This window comes from Papilio xuthus, unplaced genomic scaffold (assembly GCF_000836235.2).
Source record: "Papilio xuthus unplaced genomic scaffold, Pxut_1.1 DF827680.1, whole genome shotgun sequence".
Lineage (NCBI taxonomy): Eukaryota > Metazoa > Arthropoda > Insecta > Lepidoptera > Papilionidae > Papilio > Papilio xuthus.
In genome coordinates, this window is record NW_013530969.1 from 2,251,707 (window position 1) to 2,270,816 (window position 19,110).

A 19,110-nucleotide genomic window follows, 5' to 3' on the forward strand; every position below is an offset into this window, starting at 1 on the left:
TGTGTGCGCACGGATGAATAGTGCTACAGAATAAATAGCTACATAAACGTTGTGGCTAATTTATATTTCGCATTAACATACAATAAGGTATCTGCTGCCGTATTCACAAAGCTTCAAAAGGAAATATAAGCTGATATGTTGGGAGTTGCTATAAAATATTCAGAGCTGCAACGCAAACCAAGCATATTAATTATCAATGACCAGTAATACCTAACACAAATTAGTTCAATAATTTCGCGTAAAGCACTAAATAAACATAATAGAACTTCATAGGCAAAATTATATACAGCGTGTTATTTAATATTTGTTTAACTATTCACGGAAATAATCCTTATTTGTAACTCGTAACTACATTTTTAAGTACGGTAAGATAAAAAACCTTGTTTGACCCACAAAAAACAGATCATCGAGGGTTCAATGTTGTAATTTGTATGTGTTAAATCTATTAAGCTTGTGGTAATAAAGACGGACAGGTTACGCAAACAAGAGACCCAACCTCTCGGCTAGTGGACCCGACTTGTCACTGTTTCTCAAACTTTTTTTGACAAACGATCAAAGAAACTTTGTTTAGGCTGGTTATGTTTTTCTACATTTTTTATTGCTGTATGTTTGAATTTACATTTTATAAAAAGGGAAAATTCGAAATTCCTAAATTTCTACTTCCGATCTACGTCCCGGAGGCCTAATTTAGTCCTCTTTCTTTCCCCACCTTTTTCTTATAAGGAAAGGATGGGAAGTGGAAGTGGACTTCCCGTATGAGAGGGTGCATGGAAAAGGAATATATTTTCTTTCTATGAATCCACTCTTCCGTCGATGAAAAGTATTCAACGCATATGCAATTGCGTATATCTATGGGCAACGGTCACTTCGCTATATCAGCGATTTCAGGTGGCCGCTCGCTCGTTTGCCACCTTATGTTAAAAAAACGTAATGTTAATTTGTAGCACCCGATTGTTTGCTATTCCAAAAAAGCCGAAAAGCATATACGTAATATGCAGTTCAAAACCCGATACGCTCAATTAAATTAAACAAACAAAATAAAAATAATTTTATATAAATGATAATTCAAGAAAAACCGTTAAAAATAATTAAAAGATTCCAAATGTAAAAAACGCTGTAATATGAGTACAAAAATATTTTCAGCCTGGATCCTGGAACGATAAAAAATATTCAGTTTGAACGTGAAGCAATAACGATACTTATTACTTTTATATAATTAAGGACCCTTCACACATGGTGCCAGCTATTGTCCCATAGTAACAACTGCTATGAAGTATGTGAACAAAAAACACAATGGCATCATTGTATTCGGAATGTCCGAAAAAAACTTATAATGGAACAAGGGGGAAGATTATTTTTCAGATAGAGGGAAGATAGAAATTTTATCAGAAACCCTTCGCTCGCGTAATTGTCATCGCTCATAACATTATTATTAAAACACACATAAATATTCATCTGATAATGAATTGTAATTGTTTCTGCTAGATTATAATTAGGTTATAATTTGTTATTAAGATGCTGTATAAATAAATTAGCATTAAGTTTTATGGAGAATTAAGAAGCAAAATTACTTTTAATAGGCATTATTTCAATTACCTACTTTTTGGCATCAATTGAAGTTAGTGCACGATTTACTTTGTTCATGTTAAGTCTATCTTACTAATATTATAAATAGAATGTTAAGATTCATGGATATATGTTAATTAGAAGAAATTTGGCAATGATGTATGTTAGGTTGACCTATGTTAGGTTGGAGGAACACATCGCGAAGATCATTATCTCCCTTCTCTTTTTCATTCAATGTGGGTCTTCTAGTAGTCTAGGGCTTTCACACTTTGACAGCGTCTTACTTATCTTCCATGTTGCAAAAATAATCGGCGATATAAATTAGTAAAATTGAAGACTTAACAAATTACCATTTGTGGTATAAAAAAAACGGTCAAACGAGATACTAATTATGTTTTACATTCAAAGCGAGTAAGCTTAATGGGTTTCTAATCTGCCGATGCTTTTAAGAGATTTAAAAAGAGTGTTACATAAAAAAAAAATTAAACGATACTCATTAATTTTACATATAATATTACAAGGTTTATCAGAGACTACGTAACCGAAATGTCGTTGCCGTCCAAAAACGAAGAACGAAATTTAAAAAGGATAAAAAAATCGATATTTAAACATCGCCAGCAGTTTTAATATTCAGTATGACATTGCACAGATTCTTTTTTCGAGCGTCGATAACGAATTTGTAAAACAAAGTGGATTCCCTACCTGTACCCCGAACAATATAAAGGCCGGGCTTTAAAGTAATCGGCTCACTAAATCGAGTCGTTTTAACATGTCAGAACGAGATCTCGTAGGTGTTTTTTTTTTTGTTTTGATTGTGAGAACGCAGTGGGTCGCCGCTATACATGTTTTGTACATTTTACGGCCACTTCATTAAGGCTACCCGAGGGGTCGTTCTGAGCACCTCTATTGACACATCAACGATTTGCAAGATCATAAAAACGTGCCGTGTTTAATGTTATTCGGGTTTTGTTATCAGTAAATATTTACATATTTACAATATACATATGGCGGTAGATATGAAGCATAATAAGCTACTGATTTGATAAGATTTATTCGATCAGCTGGCTACATGAGATAACCTATTTTAACTGTGGATACAGTTATTTCAGCCGAATGACAAAAGAGTAATGTTTTTATGGGTGTCGCCTCCTTTAGCTTAAATAGCTTAACTGGCTTGCTTAGTTGAAGTGCCATTCAATTTGTATTGTTCTCTGGTTTGATATAAGCGTACTGCGTATAAGGTTGGGTTTCAAATAAAGCACCACTATAGTGAATAAGTTCAAAATAATTTTTGCATGTGTAATATAAAATCTAAAAGAACGTTTCAGTTTTAGTACCAGTAAAGTGAACAGGATAAATGATTAACTAAATGAGATAATTGAACATTTAATTGTATTCAATTCCTTAAACTTGTCAATCCGAGAATCGAGAATCTTCAAAAATATGGTAACCGAACAGCATAGTTGCACGGCAGTAGCACGGAAGACATCGACCGAAGGGCCGAGGGGACAAGGGATGCGGGGAACAGGAGCAGAGGCGGCTGCAGCCGGCGAGGCGGTGGGGGAAGGGGGGCAGGTGAAGGCAGCGGTGCGCAACAAAGTGCCTTCCGGGAACCGCCACAATACAGGTTTGCGGCGACGTGCGATACCTTCGCAGATAGAGACCGGCCCAGGTAATGCGCTCGGCCCTTTTGTCAACCGAATCGTCGCAGCGAGGAACGGTACTCCGACCGCACCACGACGACGCACAAGCCGAAGCTTTTGCAGCTTTTCGCCGAAACAAAATGCAATTTAAGCACCTTTATTTCTCCAATTATGGCAAAAATATTATATAAAATCTACTACTTTGTGTTGTAAATCGTTAATTCTTTAAAACAAGCATTTAAAGTTTTAATATGCATGTGAAAGAAGGTAATGTTTATGTTGAGTGTTGGAGAAATATTATGTATATATTAATAACTAATTTTCTGAGAAATCATTGGAATTGTACCAATACTTTGAAAATTACTCAGTAATAAATATTAATAAAATATATTTAACAGGCGTTTGACTGTTTAAACAATGTCAAACATATTTTTGAACAAGTCTTGTTTGAAAATGAAATAAAAAGTAGTAGTTCGTCACAGTGTATCCAATAGAGACATCAATTTCTTGCCCTTTATTTTCTAGACACTAGGTTGAATACGGTAAACTTGCTTTATTATCTTAAAATTTAGCACTTAAATATCATCAACAGATTATTCTAAGATAATAATACCTAGATAAATCAAGCATAGATATGTATAAAAGTAAAAGTGAGGTAATAAAATTCCCTGACGGGGCAACAACTCGTTACGGCAACATCAACGGCAACGGAGCTTAGACGATACAGATTTATGACAGCCGGCCCCTTACTCTCACTACTGCATATCAGCGCCGGATTTTGGTAAAAAGTATTCCACACTTGTTTTTTGAATTCTTTGTTTTAATTTAAAAACTACGCTCGGCATATGTAGACAGCTTTACGATGTCATAAATAATTCGCTGTGTTCATACTGAATAATGACATCCATATATGTTCATGTTCTATTGAGCAGTATTTTAATGTGGTATCAGCTATTCCGTTACACGTTCTAAATGACTATTCGACGAAGTAAAAACAACACGTGTTGAAAACATAAACATTTATTATGGATTAAAGTTGACACGCGAGCTTACAACACTGAGCTGCATATGCATGACAGCTTCCGCATTTAATAATTACTCTACATCTATAGTTTCCAACATTAATTACATAAAAATAAAATTAAACGATTATTATTCAGTAAATAGTATTATAATATAAAATTTTAAGTATTTTTTTTAACTGTATAGTATTAAGTTTTAAATTAGTAGTAAGTAAAAATGTATTAATTTATAAGCAACTAGTGTAAGAATTTTGTGAATAATTTAAATAAAGTAACCAAAGGCCACAACATGATAGGGGGAACGAGAGGGCGGCATAGCGCCGCCCAAAAAAAAACGATTATTATTCTTATTTTGTAGATATGTTGACATACAGAATAAGTGTCATAGTTATTTGGTCGTTATTTCAAATGTTACGAAAGTTTTAGAAATTTACAACAGTGATTATTGTAATAATTATGAGACAAAAGTATATGACAGTACACTTTCGACTGGTAATCATTATCAATTATAAAAAGGTTTTTTTTCTTTAACAAGTGGTTAACGGTTGCTCTGCATCTTAACTAATTGCTTAATCTTACTAATATTATAAATGCGAATTTTTCGATGAATGGATGTTTGTTTGATGATATCTAAAAAACGGCCGTATGGATCTCGCTGAAATTTGGCATAGATGTCGAAAATATTCTGGAAGAATACACAGGTCATTTATTAAGTTTTTTTACCGCTTGTATTAGTATATATTCATTGCAATAACAAGTGCAGTAGCAAAAAGTTAGTGATATATTTTAAATTGCTATAAACATTATTTGCTATGCAATTATAATCGTGACAAACAGAAATAGTGAACGGTGTCACAAAAGCGTGAAGCGGATAAGAGACAATTACCGGCTTCTAGGAAAAGTGCGAGGTAAATAAAGAGTCCACGTGCGTACAGTCATTATTAAGGCGAAATAGTACCGACGTGCATTTCACGGTACCGAACTGGCCCACGTAGCCACGCGGGCGGTGGTCGTTGTTCCAACGCTTTACCACTGGCAACAATCGAGCAATTATTTTAAAATTTATTATTTTTATACATTTTCTCACAATGTTATCTTACTTCTTACTAATATAAATGCGAATGTTCCGATGTATGGATAGATTGATGGATGAAAGGTTCTACCTTTTAGCATAATTAACCCATGGCTCAACATATATCGATGAAAATTGACATAAATGTAGAACATAGTCCAATAGAACACATAGGCTACTATTTTTTTTAATTCCGCGGGTGAAAACCAGCTCGATGTGGTTATCAACTACCACTATTGAAGCGCGTAAATGTCGTTGAGTTATCAATGCATCAAAAATAATTTTGTTGAAACAACTAAGAAGTCCAAAAAAAAATACATATTAGGTTTTTTTACGGGCACGTATTTCTTTTTCGTCTTCTATATAGGTGATATGGCTTCGAAGTCGTTTTGAAAATGTCAAATGAAATCATGAAAAAAGCAGTTGTCTGACACAAAAAAAGGCGTAAAAAGAAATGTCAATATTAAATTTAATTTGAGGAAATAAAGGTATAGTCCTATATCTCTTCTTAATCTGATTCAATCTATGTATATTCATCTTTAGGAGAGCAGCTAGGTATGGAATTTTGTGGGTACAGTATACGACTACATTCTCAGACCACTGACCTATTAACTACATCCACAGACATTAAAACAACAACACTGCACACATTTAAAGATTTCAAACTAAAATCGCACTTGAACGGTCAGTGTTACACAATTAAGTGGAAGAGTTATGACAACCTGTCATGCTTTTGACATTGTGAACTCATTTCAAACAAGACCGGCACATAATCCGAGCCTGGTTCCCGCCATCACTGGGGTCATGCAAATTAAGAAGTACGAAGTTATAAACACGTCGCAACGCTAACTACTTCTCGGAACCTTGTGAAGTGCGTGATGATTTTATACTTTGCAATTTAGCAAGTTAAAACAAGTGGATAATGACATAACCCACCACTACGGCCCGCCGGCGACCGCCTTACAAGCTTCATATCGCAAACGTTCTGAGTCACGCAAATAAATTCACTCGTCACACGTCACCGATACCTATCGAAGACTTTAACGATACTTTCATCTCAACACAAATATTATAAAGTTCAAAAGATCAAGCTAAAAACTAACGCAAGGATAGTACGGAATCTTTATAGTTTAGCTAAAATGACTACGGTTGCTTAACTTTACTTGTATAATTTTAATAGTGTGTTAATTTATTTATTTTCAACTAGGTGCCGCCCCGAACTCCGTCCGCGTGGAATTAAAAAAAAACCTAATTAGTTAGCCTATGTGTTCTTCCAGACTATATTCTACATCTGTGCCAAATTTCAGCGAGATCCATACAGCCGTTCTGGAGATACCTTCTAAAAAACATCGACCTCAGTTACATCTTCAGTCATTTATAAAAACTAAAGTTTAAATAATAAAAGCTTTGTCGTTGAAAAGAAAATGTTCACTATCAAGATTCTTATCTCGTTAAAATATACCTTATAATGTTAGTTACGATAATTTACCCTTTGCACTCTCGCCAATTAAACACTGACTCATAAACATACTAAACAAGTTCCTATCATGATCGCAAATTGATATCAATTAATAAAACAAAGATTCGATAAAGTATTGATATGATAAGAGCGTCGGCTGCTCAGGGATTTAAGCACCTGATTTGCAACTGCAGGTCCGAGGTTCAAATCCAGCAATATACCAATGTGTTTATTCGATATTCGATTTACATATGTATTTATCCGACGTTCTTACGGTTAAGAAAAATATCGTAATAAAATCTGCATATATCTGAGAATAAATTCAGAGATATGAGTAAAGTCAACCTATCCGGACTGGGCCAGCGTGTTTGACTATGACCTAATCACCACTAAATTAGGGTAGGCTCAGAGCCCTTCATTGGAGATGTATAATGAACTGATGAGCTCAAATAAATTAATCACATACTTGTTGTATCCTACGGATTTTCATGTTACAAGTATTAAATACAAAGTACTAAATTTTCTCTATCAAATTAATATAATGAAATCGCTATTGTATTCGAAAGTTAACTACTAATTAATTTACTAAGAATTAGAATTAATAAAAACATTATAATAGGTTAAACAGTAAATTCTTGTTACTATAAACAATAAGGCAATGAATATGCACTGCATAATTGCAAAGGTGAATAATAAAAAAATGAACCTTTTCTTAGTAATTAAACTGTTGTTAGTACTAGTCATAGACAATATACATAAATGTAGAGAAAAAATGAGTTTCCTGTATTGCACTGTGATATATATTAGTAACTTATAAGAATTAATAATTATTTAGAAAGTATAGTTTGTCTATACCAGCTTTGAACTTCGCTATAATTTTCGTAAAAAGGCAAGATCGTTACAAATTACATTCGAGAAGAGCGATGAAAACAATTCCTCATTTTGGTGAAGAATTTTTTTTATTTAAACTTAGTTTTTAGTGAAATTTGAAGATGCATTTTATATGTTCTTGCTTAAACATTATCATGCAACTGAGATAATATCACCAATGTTCGAACTTACGTACTAACCATGAGTTTCTAAGACCAAAACCCCGTTTAAAACACATTGTTAACTCTGTTTTGTCAAATGACAGAGATGACGATATGTTATACAGAGATTTAGGTCTCAGAAACCAACGGTAAAAATAATCTAGCTTTTATTTAACTAGTTCAAACATAGCTTTAAAGTTACAAGATTTTCCCAGATAATGAAACAGCAATTCACTTAGATGCGATTAAATTCAACAAACAAACTTATACGTATACCATGTAAGTTTGCAATGGACAGAGATTGGCTCGCGCCGGCAGCCACCAGTTCTGCGAAACAACACTACAGTTGCAATCGAGATCATGCCTTATTACTGACGCAGTTACGCCTATGAGTCCGACAAGCATTATACCGATCGATACCACTACATACGTGCAGGCATACGTCTACCGCCAGACGAGATGACTTTGTGTATATACACTCTTGATGCTATACCATGCAGGACACATACTTTGATTTAGAAAATGAAAAGGTTAAATAACAGTTTTTTAAAGTTTCATTTCCTGCTTTAGAATCTGATCTAACTTATGACGACCCGATAATGGCACGTTAAACCTAAAGGCATGAATTGAAATCAATACATTTAGTGGTAGATTAAAATATTACGCGTTCCTAAAGCTTACATTCAATTATACGCTTTAATTCAGCGGATAAATATCTAAAGGCTTTTAATTCGGATTGAATACGAATATTCTTTTCATTATATTCGTCATTCGCCTTTTTTTTTAAAGTTATTCAGAAAGAATTTTAAGCAATTGTCGTTGTTGAAATCGAGTAGCGGGACGTCAAGTGATTTTGGATCACGAGGTTGTTTTTTCGAATCACTTTTTGCTGCGTCTTACTCATTACGTTTTAACAAACAACCACATTAGCAAAAAAAGACTTGTAATAAACTTTCAACTGACGACAGTATTCTTTACATAAAATAAAATGGATAAAAATACCAACGAAATACAGAATGAAACTTGCATATCGATGAGGAAATCGAGATATAAAACTTATAATGATCTACACTTAAAAGACAAGTACATGCAATACTAAGTTGTTAAGCGAACATTGCATATTGAACACAGGTGACATCGCAGGGCATTGCCGTTTAAGAATCAAACGCGATTATAATTTCATCCGCGAATACAATGCTCAAAAATATTTCAAGTAGCCGTTTTTATCCACACCTGCGCATTGTTGTACGGGAATTTCAACATGGCGGCGACGGACCGTGATTGAAATATATATTAGTTAGAAACACTCACCATTCGATGCTTCTATAGCCTTTGACGCAGCAATGGATGCTCTTGAACTTGTCCTGGAAGCCGTACTCGAAGGATACGGGCTCTTTGGTGAACTGCATCCAAGTGGTGTTGGTGCGCAGCGTGTCTGTGGCGCAGTACCCGGCACCGAACACTCGCTGCACCAGCAACAGCATCGCCACTACCGCCACACCCCACATGCTGAATCCTAGCATCCTGCCACAATGAAAATACAACTTGTTTAATTTAAAATCAATAAAAAAATATAAAATGTTACCTCTATGACATATACTGTGAGTTTCTGAGACCAAATTCTAATGTAAAACATATCGTCGTTCTTGTTTCATCAAAAAGAGGTAACAATATGTTTTAAACGAGGATTTTAGTCTCAGAAACCTACGGATAGTGATGAAATGTTAGTCAATATCATTTCGGTCGTTTAGGCTAAAGGCTACAATATAAATTACTTTACGTACAAATCTTCATACATAAAATATACACTCGCGCGAAACCGTTACGTCCCTGAGTCAGTTTAAAACAATGAAAACTGGGATTTTTTATCACACGCACCCATATTGGGCCAATCCTGTCTGACGAAAACATAAACCAAGGGTTTTTGTCGTTAAACAATTTTGATTTTATTTACTACTTTCTGTTTCTGACCTATTATTAAAGCATTGTTTGCTTCAATCGCAGTCGGTAGGAAATACTGTTTTAATTCGAATTAATAAAATACGATGTTTGTGACATTTCATACGAAATACAATTATTTTATTTGTAAAACAAAAAATGTCATTGACGAACATCCATTGAGATTAATACGCGAAATTAGTTTGAATTAGAATTACAAGCTTCTAATTTTTACATTAATCCTCACTTTTAACATTTATAAATAGAAAAACTGAAATAAAAACCGTTATTTCTTAGTAAACGCTAATAAAAATAGAACAAATGAAAAGCGACTTAATTTCAAAACAATTACTCCGAGTGTCAAATGAAATGGAACAATTAGCTAAGCGAGGTGACTGAAAATTAAAAAAAAACACTTATTATACTTAGAATTTTGTTTAAATAAAAAGTAATCTAGCTTTATTACTTAATACTGCAGCTTTTGAATACGTAAAGACAATAAAGCTCCGGTATATTAGCATCACAATAGATTCATGCTTTAAAGCTTAAAATATTATAGTACCGACTACGAATCGCTGCAAGTTCCTTGTAATACCAATAGGGTTGTCAACTGATCTTACAATCCGTTATACTAACAGCAATTAAGTTTAATGTCAATCAATATAACAATTCAAATAATTATAATACAAATTTTATATAATCTGCTTCATTATATCAATATTGTTCCATATTTTTTACAATTAGTGATAGTCATTTTTTTTTAACTTTCAACAATAAAAACTTGCACTGACTTTAGTGTGTTGTCTCAAATTTTTCAAAGAGTATACGAGGGATGGCTTTGTTGTATACAAGTGTCGACAGTGAAAACCGACCCTTATGTTCGTGACTTTATGTAATTAAGTTACATGTTGAGATAATTTAGTATTGCCAACCCTAATATTTAATTACGTGTCACAATAGACTATTGATAGCAAGAAATGTCCGAACTTTATATTACAGTTGAATAATTGTTTTGCTGACTAACGATTCCGACTATCCGGCAAGCGTTGTTAAATAAAAATATCAATTGCTTACAATATTCAAATATCATTGAAATAGATAAATAGTTATGTAATCGAATAAGGAAAAAATATATCAAAAATTAGCTGTCGTCCGCGGCTACGTCCGCGGGATAAAAAAAAATTAACATCTATTCTAAATATCAGCGAGATCTATGCAGCCGTTCTGGAGATACCTTCTAACAAACATCCATCCATCCCTCTGTCCATCCGTCCATCCATACGTCCAAACATTGACATTTATGATATTAGTTGGATAATTCAGTTCATTCTAAATATCAATTTTATTTATTGTTATCTATACTTTTCCATAGACCTCTTTTAACAGATCGCCTTAAAACTATAATATTATAGCTGATATTAAGCAAATATTACCGGTTTTTTTTTATTTTCTATATTGCAAATCCTGGGTTTAGCTTATTTGAAATTTATATTAATATGAATATATATTCGAAGTCGGACTGGACTGCATTCGAAGGATTTATCTTCATGGGCTTCCATTTTCGCTGAATTTTGCATTAATCCTTTAGCTGTCATCAGAACCAGTAATCCCGTACAGGCAAAATGATATTTTCAGAATAAAATCTCTAAATTAACAAAATTAAAAATTACAACTTCATCAACACAATTTTTCAAAATATTTGGTTATTCAAAAAATAGGTGTAAATGTGTGCTGTTAACACTAGAATCAAGTTTATATTTCATGTGTTACATTTTACTAATATTGTGAATGCGAATGTCTGAATGGATGGACGGATGATTGTTAGATGGTATCTCTAGAACAGCTGGATGGATCTCGCTGAAATTTGGCATATATGTAGAACAAAGCCTGGAACAATCCATTGCCGATAATTAATTTTTTTTCTTAACTCCGCGCGGACAGAGTCGGGAGCGACAGCTATTTAATAATAAACATTTTCTAATAACTTCATTCCCATAATTTCAGCAATTTATACGATATGTTACATAAAAAAAGGCCCATAAAAGTTGCATTTACCTATAAACTAAATTACTTAAAGTGTGCAACAATTCTAAATACTTAAATAAAATGTACATAGCATTACTAAGTTTTTGCTTCAATAAAAACGTGTTTAGAATCCAAGTTAGCAGCAAAAATATCGCAACCTAAATACTTAGACGACGAATTAGGCACAAAATGATCTGTCCTACAATTCTGCGAATAGCTTAGTGACTAGACCCTTAACAACTTGGAAATACCGATACCTAACGTTTTCCTTTACACACTCGTAACGTTTTTTTGGAACGCCAATTTTCTAATACTGGGAAATACCTTTAGTGCTAAACAAAAAGTGCTATCAACTTTTTTAATAGTAATCGAAGACTAGAAATAAGGATATTTCTAGCGGATTACTACGCTACGCAATCCCTGTGATAAAGTTTACAGGCGTTCAGCAATAGATGCCTATTGCATAGTTACAACCATTAGTATTTATGTATAATTTTAATCTTACTAATATAAATGCAAATGTTTGAATGTATGGATGAATGGATATTTGTTCGAAAGTATCACCAGAACGGCTGCATAGATCTGGCTGAAATTCGGCCTGGAAGAATAGATAGACTACTAATTGAGACTATTTTTAATTACGCGGGGAATTAAAAAAAAACTTAATTAGTAACGTATGTGTTCTTCCAGACAATTTTCTACATCAATGCCAAATTTCATCGACATCCTTACAGACCTTCTGGATATACCTTCAAACAAACATCCATCCATCCAAACATTCGCATTTACAATATTAGTAACATAAGATTATATAAGAGCTTTCAATATTTTGCAATGTACAGTACTCGGAAATAGAAGTTCATATATTCAGAAACTATAATAAGAACTATGTTTTAATTACTCTTGTAAAAAATATTACCAAAGGGCTCGATATGTATATTTAAATATACCTACATACACATGCAAATCAAATTAACTCTTTAACAAAGACTGTCATTACCGAAAAGCTTTTAGGCGTACTAATATATGAAGATTGAATTAATATGTTTACGCAACAGATGCGAATTCGTTTCGTTTTTACGATTGATGCAGGGAAATAAAACATTAGTGTTTCGACAATGGCAAGCCACAGTTAGGTAGCACCTACCACAGATAATGCAATACCACATGTACAAAGAATCGATAACTATTATGTTAACAATATTTTATTAAAATTGAAATAATGAAATTGATTCACATTCCATCAATGTTTATTAATAAACTAGCTGTCGCCTGCGACTCCGTATGGGCGAAAAAAAAGTTAGTAGCCTATGTATTCTTCCAGACTACATTCTACATCTATGCCAAAATACAGCGAGCTTCGTAAAGCTGTTCTGGAGATACCTTCTAACAAACATCCATCAATGCAATTCGCATTTATAATATTAATTTACTTATTAATAATAAAAATTGAAATATTGGAAAAATGTTAAACAACATTTTAAAAATAATATGTACAAAATTCTCACAGGAAAAGATAAATTCAAATCGTTATGACAGCGGCGAACCGCAGAATGTGAAGGGATTTTGCTACAAGCATGAACTCTTTCCTGACACTAATGTGAATATACACGCGTCCAGCAAAATACATTTTCTACCATATACTTAATAAAGTTAATTTACGTTTTATATTAGTTATCTGAAATTCCTATTACATTTCCCAAAGCTTGTTTTACCTCTTATTTGGAAATAAATATATCTAAAAAGTACGTATATTTTCTACTCTTAATTTAAAAAAAAAAAGGTTTTGAGGAAAAATAATCGAAATTTCTTACATAATTAACATGATTTTAAAGTTATAATAAAAATTATTAAACACTTTACATCACCATCATATATAATACCAAATTAAACTGAGAATTATTTCAAGTTGTACGATTTTTTTAAACTACTACGAGTTACTTAGAAAAAAGTATTTACTAACCTCTTTTTGAGTCACAAATATATATCAGTTAACTTTTTTTCCATGGTTGTTAATTCAATGAAACTATGGGAAAATCGAGTGCATATAAATATAAACGGTTAAACTGCAAGTTCACCTAATAGTAAATAATGAAATGCGTATAGGACAATAACATTAATATTGACTAGACATGCAAATAATTGCTATACTGTAATTTCCTAGTAATTTATGTAAGCAGTATCGATTTATGTATTGACTTCAAATTGAAATATTAGAAGGATGATTTGACAGTTTCGCAACATTTTTTTTCAAAGTAGGTAAACTAAACAAGTATTTAACCGTTGCTTTCACACAAAAATCTCTGTTTAAAACATATCCTAATCCCAGACATTATATTTAAAAAAAAACAAAAATAATATGTTCATTTTATTTGAAAAAGTAGAGATAATTGAAGTTTTTAATACGGAATTTATTAAATTCAATTGCTGTTCGTTAGTCTCGCTTAAACTCGAGAACGGCAGATCGGATTTATCTTATCTTGGTTTTGAAATGATCGAGGAGGTCTAGGGAAGAATAATTTTATAATAAAAAGGATAGAAAAATTCAAATAATTGCCGTGAAAAACCTAAAAACAGCTGAATGGATTTCGCTGTAACATAGTCTGGAAGAACACATAGGCTAATAAAATGAAAGAATTATATTTTTTTAATACGCAGGGACGGAGTCGCGGGCGACAGCTAATTCAGAATAAATAAAAATATATTATCAAATCTATCATATTCCATTGTATCGCATCGCATCATTTATTTTTGAATTTCGCTACTACACTGAAGAGTGATGTGCATTGAATTTTGAATAATGTCCTTTTCATACGTGCGAACTAACGCAGGTAACTCCGCGTTGCTATTGTCATGAACACAATCGCCATAGACCCATAGACAAGCAACTCATGCGAATTCACGCTATAAATTTCACAACACATATACTTTGAGGAGAATATTACTAATATTACAATAAAACGAATGTTTGTTAGTAGGTATGGGTCTCGCTGAAATTTGGGATCGATGTAGAACATAGTCTGGGTGAACACATAGGATACTTATTAAGTTTTTTTTTTATTTCCGCGCAGACGGAGTCGCGGGCCACAGCTTGCATTTTTATATTAAACATAATTTAAAATTTATCTCACAATTACTATTAGGTGACGATAAGAACGAAAACTTTAAGATGCGTTTGCTTCAGTTTTTGCTGCGTATTTTTGACTTACGTATTTTGAATATTCTAAAACAAAACCTTATTAATTTTTATATATTTAATTAAAGATAAAATATTTATAACACAGTCGGCAGCAATGTGTGCAGGTGAGTCAGTGCGGATTAAAGTTCTTAGATATTTATCGCTTATCATAACACGATTTTTGGGGAATTACCTGCATAATAAGATCTAAGTTAGAAGGATAAAATGTGTATTAAGACTAAAATCTAAATTAAGTCTTATCTAAAGATACATTTAATATTATTTGTATGGCAATCATATAAAAAAATGTACTACTACCTACTTAAATTAATACCGATTTTTTACTTACTCATAAAGTAAAAAAAAATCATTAATTTCAAGAAGCCAATCATAAAAAAGTTTTTATGTATTAATCAGAATCAGATATAAATGAAATTAATATAAAAAACACTAAACTGTTAGTCTTTTTCAATATTTATAAAAATCCAATAAGTTACCTGGAGACAAAATCACGGGTAATAACTAGTTTGTAAAATCAGAAATACGCGCAAGTAACTATCAGACGGTAAGTATGAACATACAAAGAGCGGTTGAGGCCAGTGTTCAGGTATGCTTTCCTGCGCGTACGCAGCGCTGCACAAGCCCGTTCCTGCAATTACCTACGACACACATAGCTGCCTGCAATTTGCCGCTCCTCCGCCGAGCTCCAGCGACCGCCTTCTCGGAAAAGCAGTTGCATCAGTGGAGCGCAGCGCGACGATTAAAGCGCTAATTACCAAGCCCACGTATACCACCGGACCGCACTCGTTACGCACTAATTTGCAGCATTCTACTCTCATGTAAGACTTAACGATACCTACAATTACAACCAACATATAAGGAGTACATTATATAGCTACCGTAAGTTGTCACAGACGAAAAAACAGTCAAATTTTGATCTCAATTTTCTTTTAGAGAACAGGGATGAGAATATATCTTTATACAAGTATTTACATCTCTACTTTCTATCCCTACTGGCAGTATAAACTTACTGTTAAAATAAATCTTATAAAGAGCCCCGTATAATGACCACTTCTATTGCTAAACATTAATATACTTATTACACTATCAAGTTTGTTATTTTAGATCCTAGATGGCACTATATTAATCTTTCTTGATAAGTTACTATAGTTGCAAACTTTCGGTGCTACTGCTATTAGTGAAAATTCTACGATATTAAATAAGTAAAATAGTTATAAAAAAATAGACCTAGACCCATTAAGTGTTCTCAGTATACTGTCAAAATTTCACCAAAATCTGTACAAATGTTTAGTGCATATAAGAAAGATGTATTTCTAATAGAAATTATTCAATTATGGAAAAGAGATCCATATTAAAATTAATCTCGCAGTGTATATGCATTACCGAACAATAAAGTATAAAAAGAGGACTTTTTCAAAAACTTAGTAGTACCTAGTAATTATTGTTGTATATGTTTAAATTCTTTATAAAATGTTTTCTATCTACCTTCAAAGGTATAGGAAAAAAGCATATAATTCAATTTGGATCAAAATTTAGCTTCCAAATTATTGATTGGGTTGAAACGAACATCTCTATGTTACAAGACACCAAAACTTATGATCATTGAACTTTATTTTTATACAGCAAACACAGAGGGACAAACATTTTTTGATGTTACATTTATAGACTTATTTTAATAATGGTTCAACACAAAATTTCAATACCTTAAATATAAAAGAATAGTAATACATATAAAACATAACTTTACTAATCTTACTAACATCATAAACGCTAATGTTTGGATGTATGGATGGATTTTTGTTTCAAGGTATATCCAGAACACCTCCATGGATCTCGATGAAATTTGGCATAGCTGTAGAACATAGTCTGGAAGAACACACAGGCTACTAATTTTATTTTTTTCTAAGCAAACAGGGTTACAGGAGACAACTAGTCCAAATTAAAATTAGTACTTTAAGTAAATACCATGTAAAATTAGAAACTAAAATAACATGTTAAGTGGACAAATTAATCTTTCATACATTAATTTATTTTTGATACCAGTTTTACAAAAATAATAAATATATTCCTTTGTTTTTAAAATGAGAATATGGCAAAATATTGTATTTTTAATACATGAACAATAGCTTGTTCAACGTATGAAATTCGTAATGTGCAAAAACTTATAAATGCTGTACCAAAGAAAGAATTACTCACCGAATCCCAAGATAATAATATCCAACTTTCCAAGAATTCTTCTTTTCAAACTATACAGTTATTCGATTTGTCACAGTTCCTTCAATAGCACAACACTAGTTTGTCTTTATTCATACTTCATTTTAAATATAATATTAATTATTGAAATTTAAACTAAACGCAAAATAAACTTTTATACATTTGTTTGCGAGAAAGCACCACATGCTTTCTATATAAATGTAGAACGCAGACTGACTTTGACTTTTAAGATTTGTGACTTGTCAACTTGACAGTGACAGCAAGCAAGTTGCCAAGTTGCAGTTGCAAGCAAAGCCCTTGCAGTTCTCCAGCCAAAAAGTGACAGATGCGTTTGGAAACAGCAAAATAAATTATTTTCTGTGATCTTTGTTAAATAAAAATCTTTTTGCAAACACCGCTTGTAGCTTTAAAACGTTTAAATTCGGTGTAGACATATTTGTTATGGTTTTACGTTGCTAAGAGATATTATTAGATTCAAAATAGTTGCTGTAGTTGTACTTAGGACTTTTTTGCGCCAGCGTGGGAAATAGAAATAAAGATATGATATAAAACAATGTATCACATGTATATATAATATTTGTTATACTATATTGTTAGGTTATTTATTAGGGTATTTTCGTAAAGTCCTATTTTTTCTTTTTAACGGCAGATTTTTTAGAATTGCGTAGGTGTTTGAAAGCGCCAAGGGCACGGCGCACCATTAAGCCCCGCCACCACGACTGGATCCTCGTGGCTGCGGCCTTGGCATGTTCTTCACGAGCCAAACGGGCTGCTCGTTCTCTTTTAAATGTTAGCCAAGCTCGCATCTCGCCTGCATGTAAATCGTACTGAAACAGCAAGTTAAAGATACATAATAACATAACTATGTTACTACAAAGACTACGTACAACGGTAAAAATATATTGCGTACTAAACCTAATCAGGTAACTATAAATATTATATTAATTAAAAAGATTTACAAGTTTTTGTAGTTCGAGTCTCCGTGCAGTCGTCACGCGCAGCTTTTCACGTTGCTCCGTCACGTGGCGACTGATCCTCGCTGTATCCTCCGCATACCTTGTCCTCCACTGTTCTAATAATTCTTCGCGTTCCTACATCATGACTTTTAATTATATTCTTTTCGGATCAGAATTCCTACTGCAGATATAATTTGAAAAATAGTCAGAAATTAATATTGCACTGAAAGTCTAATATTAAGCTTAATCATAGCTTTATTATAGTCTAAAATAAGTAAGCTTCATTTGTTGATCTTTTGCTTTAAAATCCAATAGAATCAGAAGTATCTTAGTTTAATAGATTGAAAAGGATGGTTAACATTGCATTCCGTACCTTCGTTTCTAATTCATATGTTTGCGCTATCTCACCGTGAATTCGCAGCTCATGGTCTTTGTTAGGTAATGGTTTTGGTTTAATTTGGAATCGGAGGTCCACGGCCTCAGCGGTGGCATTTATCCACTTCTCTGCATAACAAAGCTTAGCTTTTGTATTTCTAGTTGCATCCTGTGAAACAGTTTAATGTTTTATACTAAAATGTGTAAACCAAAGAAATTGTAAAACACATTTTTCCCAAATATGTATCAGTTAACGTCGAAAATTAGTAGGAAATAAGAAAATAAGTGTTACCTAGTTCATTGCTTCTGTTAATCAATAATCACTTACCCTTATTTGGTCTTTAAATGAAGCTATTTTTTCATCGCTTTCGAGCATTTGAATTTCCCAAAGATATCTCTTTGTTATTAGTTCGTGATTAGAATTATCAACCAATCTAAAAATCGTATAATATAATTAAAAGTAAAAATCTTAATAGGTAAATCAAATAATAAATATTATTTGAATCCTCGTACGCTTTTAATTTTTCATGGTTTATTTTTAGTGATGCGTAACTTTTTAAATATTTAGTTAACATTTCCACCGCTTGATGAAGAGTTGACGAAATCCCGT

The 19,110-nt window shown here is 32.7% G+C and overlaps 2 protein-coding genes across 2 annotated transcripts in view; both read right to left on the bottom strand.

Moving 5' to 3' along the window:
* Window positions 1–17,367, bottom strand: part of LOC106117394 (uncharacterized) — a 40,732-nt gene extending 23,365 nt beyond the window's left edge. Inside the window, exons 1-2 of the mRNA XM_013311696.1 lie at window positions 17,152–17,367; window positions 9,105–9,317 (exon numbers count right to left, since the gene is read on the bottom strand). Of these exons, the coding sequence (XP_013167150.1) occupies window positions 9,105–9,316 (212 nt within the window). The 5' untranslated portion in view covers window position 9,317; window positions 17,152–17,367. The remainder of the gene's footprint in view (window positions 1–9,104; window positions 9,318–17,151) is intronic.
* A 428-nt stretch (window positions 17,368–17,795) lies between these two features.
* The window catches only part of LOC106116913 (IQ domain-containing protein G), a 3,601-nt gene continuing 2,286 nt past the window's right edge, over window positions 17,796–19,110 (bottom strand). The window contains exons 2-5 of the mRNA XM_013310971.1: window positions 18,829–18,934; window positions 18,499–18,669; window positions 18,129–18,260; window positions 17,796–17,996 (exon numbers count right to left, since the gene is read on the bottom strand). Coding sequence (XP_013166425.1) covers window positions 17,796–17,996; window positions 18,129–18,260; window positions 18,499–18,669; window positions 18,829–18,934 — 610 coding nt within the window. The remainder of the gene's footprint in view (window positions 17,997–18,128; window positions 18,261–18,498; window positions 18,670–18,828; window positions 18,935–19,110) is intronic.